Source organism: Carassius carassius, chromosome 27 (assembly GCF_963082965.1).
Source record: "Carassius carassius chromosome 27, fCarCar2.1, whole genome shotgun sequence".
NCBI classification, from domain to species: domain Eukaryota; kingdom Metazoa; phylum Chordata; class Actinopteri; order Cypriniformes; family Cyprinidae; genus Carassius; species Carassius carassius.
The window spans coordinates 28,472,482-28,483,310 of NC_081781.1; the positions used below are offsets into that span (position 1 = coordinate 28,472,482).

Sequence of the window (10,829 nt, forward strand, 5' to 3'; positions counted from 1 at the left end):
TCTCACAGTTGCAGAAAGACTGTATCAAAAGTAAAACCAATTGGTCCAAGGTAACATCTGTAAATCACAAGGCCAAGAATGATGGGGCAGACTACATCATGAGACTTATGTCAGCATGCATTATGTACTCTGGTATGGTAACGAGAGACAATGACCCTTAGGACTTGCTGAAGCGGCAGGGTAACAAGGGAACATTTGTTGAGATATGGCTATAAGGCCTGAGCCCTGATCTGAAAAAAGCAATAGTGTCAATGGTGACTTCATTATTGGACCCTATGCAAGAGACAAGCAGGTCAGCTTACTCAGCTGCACAGACACTTGGGGTGACCCCTGCTTTTCAGAGGTCCTCATCATGACATCAGCCTGTTATAGATGAGAGCAAGTATTTGTGGGAAAAAGGATAGAATGTAAGAAGAAAAAGAACCAGATCAAACATCAAGCAATGAAAGAAAGAAGCAAAGATTAAGCGAAGTGACCTGTGCCAAAGAAGGTTCCAGATGATTTTGCTATTGTAGTTGTGGGGCTGACCAGTATCCCCTACCATGCTCCCTAGCAGCTGGCTTTGAGAGCGTATCTTACAGTGAGGTCAAATATTCATGAATAATCCCATCTCAAGAAAAAAGGCACACTTTACAGGCACTCTACAGTTGAGAACTCGGAAATACCCACTGAGTGTGGACATGGTCTATTACAACTGTGTGGGCTAAGGATTTTAACGAGGAGGAGCATGTTTTATTTTTGGATCAAGTATGGGGAATGTTTAAATTGTCTTCTAAAAACCCTTACCACCAAATCATGCATTGGAAATTGCTGCATAGGGCTTACTTGACTCCGGTGAAAAGTTTTTATATGAATCTGTCATCTTCTCCTGAGTGCAGTCTCTGTTCACAAGGATCTTTAGGCACGTTTTGCATTTTTTGGGGAGTGCCCCTCTCTTTCACCTTTTTGGACTCTCACATCTTATTTGTTGGATACTGAGAAATGTTTGACTCCACGCCATTTTTTCATGAATGTCTTTTGGGACCTCACCTTGTCCATAAAACAAAGATGATTACTGTTAGCTGCTCTCACAGCAGCAAAAAAGTTGCTAGTCCACTGCCGGAATCCTCCTCTCACAATGCACAGACGAACCTGGACTGTGTATTTGTTGGACATTATCTCGATGGAACTCTCAACTTCTCGCATACATGGAGCTAATGTAAAAACTGTACATTTATGGCTCAAATCCAAAGAGATATTCTTTAAAAAAGTTCAGAGTCAACCACGGTATTCTGTCCTAGATGCGTGTTCCATCTACGCAACATTGACAGATAGCTAACAGGAGTCAGAAAAGGGCAGACGCAGTAGTAAAGTTGAAAGTTTTACTGTTTTGTTCTTTCCTCTTCTTTCTCTTTTTTGTAAAACTGAAATATACAAAGATTACAAATGTCTTGTTACAAAATATTCTCAAAATAAACACAAATTTCCGCTGTTTACAAATATTCTCTGAGCACATATTAAAAGGCTACAATCAGTTCTTCTTAGTGTAATTATAAACAAATTGCCATCACTGTTATATAGTTCGTTTTAAACTCAAACTAATGAATTACAAATATTTATATACACGTTCATGCAAACATTGAAAAAAGATAACAAACTTACAGGCAAAGCCTTTCCGAGGCACAAAAACATAAAGAAAACAGAGAGATGACTTGTTGGCCCACCGCATGGAAAGAAAACTGGAACACAGCGGCTATTTCCTGGTTAACCTCTAACCCAAGAGTCACATGACCTAAACCAACCACTAAGAAAATGGTTTACAATAATCAGTTTCTTTGTTATAACACCAAACTGCCACAAGATGGTGCTAGCAAATAAAAAACAAATGTGTGTCATGACACTCCCCGCCTGGTATTGTTTAGATACCACCATATAACCTGAGAATGTTTACATAAGACCTCACAAATATCAGTCCTCCGTTGGCATGAGCAGAACTGTTTCCGATATAGGTCTGAGGAATGTCTTGATTGTCCCATTCTTTGCAACTCTTAGTTCAACCGTTCTGACTCTTTTGTCACTGCTAGGAAAAATCTTGGTCACAAGAGCCATAGGCCATTCATTGCGCTTACTTTGAGCATCCTTAAGAAGGACAACATCGCCCTCTCTTAGATTTTTTGATTAGGTATTCACGCCTCCATCTATTCCAGAAAGTATTAGCAAGATGTTGCACCCTTCTCCATTGCTGTCTATGGATATTGGTTTCCTTGAAGTCACCTGGAGGTGGGAGGAGTATATAACCCTTTTGAGTTAGGAGCATGGCTGGCGTTAACAAGAAAGGTGAATCTGGGTCTGTTGAAATAGGAACAAGGGGTCTTGAATTGACAATTCCTGTAACCTCTGCCATCAAGGTAGACAACACTTCATGTGTCAAGCGGGAAGGACTGATCTGTTGGAGCATGGAATCTAGTATGCGCCTGGAGACTCCTATCATCCGCTCCCAGGCTCCTCCCATGTGGGATGCGTGAGGTGGATTGAAGACCCATGAACAACCCTCTCCACCCAGGTACTTCCTCACACTAGGCTCTTGAGGATCATTTACCACAATTTCCAGGTCTTTACAGGCTCCTACAAAATTGGTCCCGCAATCAGACCTGATTTGTTTGGCAGGACCTCGTAGAGCAAAAAACCTTCTCAAGGCGTTTATAAAGGTGGATGAGTCCATACTGTCAATCAGCTCAATATGTATGGCACGAATACTCATACAAGTGAAAAGAACAGCCCATCTTTTGCTCTGAGCTTGTCCTCCTCGCGTGCGCCTTGCGACAACTGTCCAAGGTCCAAAAACATCAAGACCGACGTGCGTGAAGGGAGCTTCAGTGCTCAAGCGATCGATAGGCAAGTCCGCCATCTTCTGCTCAGTTACCTTCCCACGAAGCTTGTTGCATACGATGCACTTGTGTACAATGCTGTTGATAAGCTTCCTAACACCAACAATCCAATACCCTGCATTGCGGATAGCTGATTCAGTAAACACACGACCCTGATGCTTGACTCGATCATGGTAATACTCCACAAGTAGCTTCGCAGCATGACTGCGTCCTGGAACAATCAAAGGAAACTTCTCTTGGAGATCCAAAGTTGCATTTTTAAGCCGACCTCCTATCCTGAGAAGACCTCTACTATCTACGTAAGGGTTCAGTTTTTTCAGAGCGCTGTGCCTCGGGATGTCATCTCCTTTGGCGATGCAGGTGAGCTCTTCTTGGTAAGCTTCCCTCTGAACGCTCTTGATTACAACTTCCTCTGCTTGTAACAACTCTTTCACTGTATGAGGCTTAGCACAGTAGTGCCATGAGCTGCAGGCTCTTTCTCTATCAACGACTTGTAAGTCTGGGCGACATGTATGAGAAAAGCTATGGCTCTGACTAATGACCTCCAAGAAGAGAATCGCTCGAATCGTTGACATTCAAGATGAAAATCATCGGATACAGAAGTAGCAAGAGGACGAACTTCTGTGTCCAACTCTGGCCCGAGGAGGTCAAATTCTCTCTCCTCCAGAGACAGATTCTGATCCATTTGCGACAGAAAGGCAGGTCCTGTAAGCCAGGTGGTGGTGCCCAACAGAGCTGCAGGAACGGAGCGGGTGGCATGATCTGCAGGGTTATGCTTAGTAGACACATAGTGCCATTGCATTGGGTTTGACACTCTGTGGATACGCTGCACTCTGTTGGCTACGTATACATAGAACCGTCTTGTCTGGTTATAGATGTACCCCAGGACAACTCTACTATCCGTGTAAAACTCCACAGCATCTAAAGTGAAGTCCAGCTCATTTGTGATTATCTCTGCTATCTCTGCAGCTAAAACCGCAGCTCCTAGTTCCAGCCTGGGAATGGTATGAGCAGCTTGCGGAGCTAATTTGGCCTTCCCCAATACGAACCCAGTGTGGCATGCTCCTTCGCCATTGATGACACGAAGATATGCCACTGCTGCAATCGCTTTGACAGAAGCATCAGAGAATATGTGGAGTTCCTTCCTCAGAGCTGTAGAGAGAGTAGTATAAACATATGTTCTAGGAATCTCCAGCTGTTTGAGATCTTGTAGGGATCTCCTCCATGCATTCCATGCTTCTTCCTTGTCTTCAGGGAGGGGAGAATCCCAGTCACAAGTCTCACCTGAGAGTTCTCGTAGCAGGAATTTCCCTTCAATGATGACCGGGGCAACGAAGCCAAGTGGGTCGAAGAGACTGTTGACAGTAGCCAGTATCCCTCTGCGAGTAAAGGGCTTCTTAATGTCGGTTACATGAAAGGTGAATATGTCCCCCTTCACATCCCAGCTAAGTCCGAGACTACGTTGGATGGGAGTAGGGTCAACTTCCAAGTTGAGATCTTTGAGTCCCTTCGCATGATCTTCGGTCGGAAATGCATTCATTACTTCTTTGCTATTAGAAGCAAACTTGTGCAGTTTTAAATTTGAAGTGGCCAGCATTTTCTTTGTTCGTCTCAACAGATCGATTGTTCCCGCAGCTGTGGGTGTTGACAAAAGTCCATCATCGACGTAGAATTCTCTCTCTACAAAGTGTCTGGCGTCTGAACCATATTCCTCCTCACCATAAGCCGCTGCTCGTCGAAGACCATAAATGGCTACAGCAGGAGATGGACTATTACCGAACACGTGCACCCTCATGCGGTATTCAATAATCCCTTTGCTGGTGTCATTATCTTTGAACCAAAGAAAACGAAGAAAGTCTCTATCTTCCTCTTTCACAATGAAGCTGTGAAACATCTGTTCGATGTCTGCAGTTACAGCTACCAGCTCCCTTCTAAAACGTAGTAAGACTCCCAAGAGGCTATTATTTAAGTCAGGACCAGAGAGAAGAACATCGTTCAAGGAGATGCCCTGTTTTTGCGCGCTGGAGTCGAAGACAACTCTGATCTGACCGGGCTTCTGTGGGTGGTACACCCCAAAGGTAGGTAAATACCAACATTCCTGGCCTTCTCGAAGAGGAGGGGCTACTTCGGCATGGTCACGATCAAAGATGTTCTGCATGAAGGTAACAAAATGAGACTTCATCTCAGCCTTCTTTTCCAATGTGCGCAAAAGGGAGGTTAGGCGTGTAAATACCTGTTCTCTATTATTAGGGAGTCGTTGGCGAGGTGTTCTGAATGGGAGTGGTGCGACCCAACTATTGCTCTCGTCCATGAACATCTCTTTATCAATGATGTCCAAAAAAACGCCTGTCTTCAATAGACAATCCAACTTTATTATCCTCCTTTGTCCTCTCAAAGATGGTATCTCCTATGGCATAGTCATCAAAGATGAAGGTGCCGCGCGCCAGAGATATCTCAGGCGGAGGCTTGATGTCAAACTTCTCCCTAATGCTGAGTTTGTTGGGACATGGAGGAAGTAGAGAAGGACGTCCATTATCAAGTACATGTGTACGGTAAGCACTAAGTGCTGCAGACCTGTGGACAGATCCTAAGCAGACATCTCCGACTACGACCCATCCTAGGTCTAGTCTTTGCGCGTAGGGGGCGTTATTAGGACCATTACGTTGCTCCCGTACTTTATGTACCTGAAGGATGTCACGACCCAAAAGGAGAAGAATTTGGGCTTCTGGATCCAAAGGAGGAATGCAATGAGCGATGGGCTTTAGGTGAGTGTGCCAACGTGCTGCATCAGGTGTTGGTATCTCGGCCCTGTCGTCTGGCATATTGTTGCATTCGATCAACGTTGGAAATTTCACCTTCATTACTCCATCTAAAGACTCTATAATGAAACCAGTAGCTCTTCTTCCCACAGCCTCTGTCACACCTGCACAGGTACGTAGAGTATATGTTGACTTCTCTCCTTTGACATGCAGCAAGAAGAACTTGGTTCTAGCGAGCGATCTATTGCTCTGGTCATCCAGGATCACATAAAGCTTGATTGCTCCTTCTGGGTGGCCTTCTGGGTAAACCTTAGCCAGGCAAATCTTAGAGCATGACCGTGAACATTCACCGTAACCACAGACTTCTGTACACTTGGAAGTTATAGCAGGTTGAGGCGTGTCTATCTCTCCCTCCCCGCCATGATCAAATAAGTTTGAAGGCGGTGGTCCTGGATGAAGCGCTACGATATGAGCATCACTGCCACATTCCTTACATTTAATAGCTGCCTTACAGTCCCTGGCCAGATGAGTGGTTGTTGCACAGCACCTGTAACAAACACCTTTCTCCTTTAGAAAAGTCTTGCGCTCATCCAGAGATTTGATCCTAAACCCTCTGCAACGATTGAGAGGGTGGGGCTTCTTATGAATCGGGCAGATCTTATCCACGTCATCCAACTCATAGTTTGAGCTGCGTGTCTGACTCACAGTCGCTGCTGACACTTCCGTCTTGTGAGTATAGACTGAGCTTTTCATTTGTCGCTTGAATTGCTGCTCTGGTTTCAACACACTATGGATTCCTGAAGACAGAGCAAAACTTGGATCGTTGCGTGTGCGAGCCTCTCTGCAGATGAAATCACAGAAGAATGAGAATGGAGGAAAGGCGACTTGATGTGCTGATTTGTACTGAGAACCTTGAGCCATCCACCTCTCCTGGAGACTGTAAGGTAACTTATCTACGATGGGAGCAACACCACGTGCGGTGTCAAGATAAGTAAGTCCGGGTAGGTAGCCTTCATGTTTCGCAGACTCCACTTCCTGTAGAAGATCTCCAAGTTCTCTAAGCTTTTTCACATCTTTGTTGCTGATTTTTGGAAAGCTATCAATCCTGTCAAAGAGGGATTTCTCAATAATCTCTGGAGAGCCATAGCAATCTTCCAAGCGCTCCCATGCTTTTCCCAAGCCTGCGTTTGGATTACCTGTGTGCACAGCTCTGATCCTTCGCACATGTTGTGAAGACTGTTCTCCCAACCATTTAGACAGAAGGTCTAACTGCTCAGCAGCTGACAGGTGCAAACCTTCAATTGCGTTGATGAAAGAGGACTTCCACACCCAATAATTTTCCGGACGATCGTCAAACTTGAAGAGACCTGAATTAACAAGCTCTCGGCGTGCTAAGTACCTGGCGACCTCACTCACATTAGTGTCGTTGTTGAACGATGGTTGTGGTGTTGTCTTATATGGAGAAGAAGTGAACGGTGGAATTTGGTATTTTTGACTAGTTGTTTGCACTGACTTCTGAGGATGCTGCGTTATACTCTCAGTATCAGGTTTATTGTTGGAATCTCTGACATCCCAAGATGCTAAGCGATGATGCCTTGGAGGTGTCTCAGGCCTCAACACATGGACAATGGGCTTTAGAGGTAGTTGACATGGCTCATCTCCAGCTGGAGACAATAACCTCAGTTGAGACTGATTCATGACGTAATCACAAGTGCGATCAGAAACTTCTCTCACATCAGAAATCCTTTCTCCAAGTTCACTATCTGCTGCTGCCTCCAAAACCTTTGTCTCAGCAATGGCTGCTGCCACCTCACTTTCATGCTTTATAGCTGCCAGAGACGCTTCCATGCATGCCTCTGTAACTTTCAGTTGAGCTTTCTCAATCAAGATTTCGGATTCTTTTTTAAGGAATTCAGTCCTGGCCCGTGCAGCTTCCAGTTTAGCGCAAGCCTTGGCAGCAGCTGCGCTAGCTGATGAGCTTCTAGATCTATTAGTCGAAGCAGAAGCTATAGATCTTGTTTCAAATGCTTGACTTCGCTCTGTAGCTTCCCCAGCCTCCATAACTTTCTCAGCTTCCGTAGATTTCTCAGCCATCATGAATTGCTAATACGGCCTAGGAGTACAGGGCGTGATGATGAACGAGGAATGATGGAGGTGAAGCTTGCTTTCCTTGAACTTCAGTACCTACTGAGCGGTTGCCTTTTTACTATTCTGTCCTAGATGCGTGTTCCATCTACGCAACATTGACAGATAGCTAACAGGAGTCAGAAAAGGGCAGACGCAGTAGTAAAGTTGAAAGTTTTACTGTTTTGTTCTTTCCTCTTCTTTCTCTTTTTTGTAAAACTGAAATATACAAAGATTACAAATGTCTTGTTACAAAATATTCTCAAAATAAACACAAATGAATTTCCGCTGTTTACAAATATTCTCTGAGCACATATTAAAAGGCTACAATCAGTTCTTCTTAGTGTAATTATAAACAAATTGCCATCACTGTTATATAGTTCGTTTTAAACTCAAACTAATGAATTACAAATATTTATATACACGTTCATGCAAACATTGAAAAAAGATAACAAACTTACAGGCAAAGCCTTTCCGAGGCACAAAAACATAAAGAAAACAGAGAGATGACTTGTTGGCCCACCGCATGGAAAGAAAACTGGAACACAGCGGCTATTTCCTGGTTAACCTCTAACCCAAGAGTCACATGACCTAAACCAACCACTAAGAAAATGGTTTACAATAATCAGTTTCTTTGTTATAACACCAAACTGCCACAAGATGGTGCTAGCAAATAAAAAACAAATGTGTGTCATGACACACGGCCTCCTAAAACGGCTCATTCTAACACGCCCCCATATGTCCACATCGAGATGTGGGAAGATTTGCATAACACCGTGAAAGAAAGAAGGCGTAACCTTTATTCTCATGGATGCCACCGCCGCCCTGTTGTGGAGATGCTGTGTGCTTCATTGAGAAAGCGACACTACTTTGTTTGGTCTTCCAAAAGAGGACACGACTAGAAATCAGTGGTTAAGTTGTATTTACAACACTGTTCCAGAACAGTTCAACCTAAGTATTAAGATGTGTGAAGCACATTTTATGGACGGGGACTGTTTATAATGGGTTTTATTGGTTTTGTCTCATCACGCCAGTGTTCTGACAAATAATTGACATGTCATCACAGTATAGTAAGGGGCGTAACATTTCCATCACACGCTTGAGGTATTCAGCCAATCACAATGCACTGGATAGCTGGCCAATCAGAGCACACCTCGCTTTTCAGACCAATGAGCTTTGTAAAAATGTACGCGTTTCAGAAGGCGAGGCATAGAGGAGCAACAATAATGTACATTATGTGGAAAATAATGTTTTTTTAACCTTAAACCACATAAGCACATTACATTACATCAAATACACAACATAATGCTCTTTTTAGCAACATCATATGATCCCTTTAATTAAATCTCCAGGTGGAGGGTTGCCAAGTATTACAAAAAGAGCAAAACAAGCGCCTTAAAAATGCAGTATAATAAGCAAACACCAGGAACACGTATAAGCAATATATGACTAGTATTAATAGTATTAATATAAATTGGTGGAACCAAACATTCTCTTAAAACAGACTCATGATTGCACTCCTGGATTCTGACTAGACATTTCTCAATTCCTTATGGCCACAACAGTGGTTTTAAAGTTAGACCTATCTGTTTTCACTAATACTTACTTTCCTCTTGGTCTTGATTGAGGTGAGAATATTCGGCAGCAGATATTCAGGGCTGAGGGAGCAGTAGAATGTGATCGCTCCAGCCAGAAATGACCAGAATATCATGAGAATATGGAGATATCTTTGGAAAAAAAGTGGAAAGGGGTAGAGATTTGTTAATTACCAATCATAATGGGGATCATTAACATATACAGCTCTTAAAGGTAGACTAATCAGCCTGTTCAACTGAAAGAGTCAGAGAGAGGGTGGAAAATGATCATGACAAACTAATCCAGTACAAAAGTTTTGGTCCAAAAACCTTGATTGACAGGAAAATATTTTATGGTGCAGAATATGTCTCGATTATATGTGTGTAAAGATACTCACTGGTTGAGGATGACGGTGGAGGTGATCATAAAGGTGAAGATACAGAAAATAACTGGATATTGACGAGCAACATCCTTAAACACATCTAACCGCAGACCTCTCCTCACAAACCCCAGAACGGAGTAAGGGTCTGACATTATATCTAAAACAGAGAATCAAACCAAAAGTATCACACTATAAATCATGTTTCCTATTTGGGTACAACAGACAGGTACTGTGCAGATATTTTGTGTACATCATGGCACTAAATTACCATATTCATGTATTTACATGGTGCATAATTCCTAAACAATTATAATATAACCATGGTACCATTTGCAGAACAGAGTAATAACATAGTACAATACCAATTTACACACACAGTACGTAAAAAATAACTAATGTTATCATATCCTCAAGGAATTTATATGATTATAAAGTACCTGCCACCTTAACTTTTTGTTCCTGTCGCTAAGTATTATATTTTTTTCTAACAGTAGCGGATGATGATAGTGTGATAACCTGCATTTGTGTAAACTGTGTAAATAACACTCAACTATTTGCTCTTAGATGACCGTTTATGTGCGATTTTACAGTTCCCTCACCTCACAGACGAAGCGCAGGTCTGATATAAACTCTGAAAACATATCAACGGATCCTGACACCAATGTTTTGATAATTCAGCTGATTGTTTCACATGATCAGATTACCGATCATTACGCGAGCTGCACTTCCGGGTTTAACATGACGACAAAACAGCGTTTCAAAATAAAAGTCCGGTCACTCACTGACAGCCCTTACAAAATAAAGGTGAGGTACGATGCCATAGTTAGCCTAACATTCGAAACGAAAAAATACAAAAAAATTTATCCCACAGAGTGTTGCGTTCACGGGGTCAGATATTATAATTCACTAATATAATCATAACGTAATCATAATTGTTGATTGTGGAAGTCTGAGAGTGATCCAAAAGGACCTGTGGTTCATGTTGTGTTTATCCAATGTGTATCTGCTTCCTGAGGGTCGATCCATAAAGCATTAATGTACCCTCATCATGAGACGGTCACATTGCCATAGACATGATATCTCTTACACATAAGAAAATTCTTCACCATTTTTAACAACTTT

At 42.7% G+C, this 10,829-nt stretch overlaps 1 protein-coding gene and 2 long non-coding RNA genes across 4 annotated transcripts in view; all 3 read right to left on the reverse strand.

Annotated features, from left to right (window-relative positions):
- LOC132107120 (sorting nexin-14-like) overlaps positions 1–10,446 on the reverse strand; it is a 40,874-nt gene extending 30,428 nt beyond the window's left edge. For both annotated transcript variants that reach the window (XM_059513326.1, XM_059513325.1), the window contains exons 1-3: positions 10,307–10,446; positions 9,723–9,864; positions 9,357–9,477 (exon numbers count right to left, since the gene is read on the reverse strand). In XM_059513326.1, coding sequence (XP_059369309.1) covers positions 9,357–9,477; positions 9,723–9,859 — 258 coding nt within the window. In that variant the 5' untranslated portion in view covers positions 9,860–9,864; positions 10,307–10,446. The remainder of the gene's footprint in view (positions 1–9,356; positions 9,478–9,722; positions 9,865–10,306) is intronic.
- Positions 1,348–1,717, reverse strand: LOC132107389 (uncharacterized). The gene is made up of 2 exons (XR_009424294.1): positions 1,642–1,717; positions 1,348–1,403 (listed from the first exon to the last, which is right to left on the reverse strand). It is a non-coding gene; the product is annotated as an uncharacterized LOC132107389 (long non-coding RNA).
- On the reverse strand, positions 7,914–8,289 carry LOC132107344 (uncharacterized). Its single transcript, XR_009424284.1, has 2 exons — positions 8,212–8,289; positions 7,914–7,969 (listed from the first exon to the last, which is right to left on the reverse strand). It is a non-coding gene; the product is annotated as an uncharacterized LOC132107344 (long non-coding RNA).
- Positions 10,447–10,829: the final 383 nt, after the last annotated feature.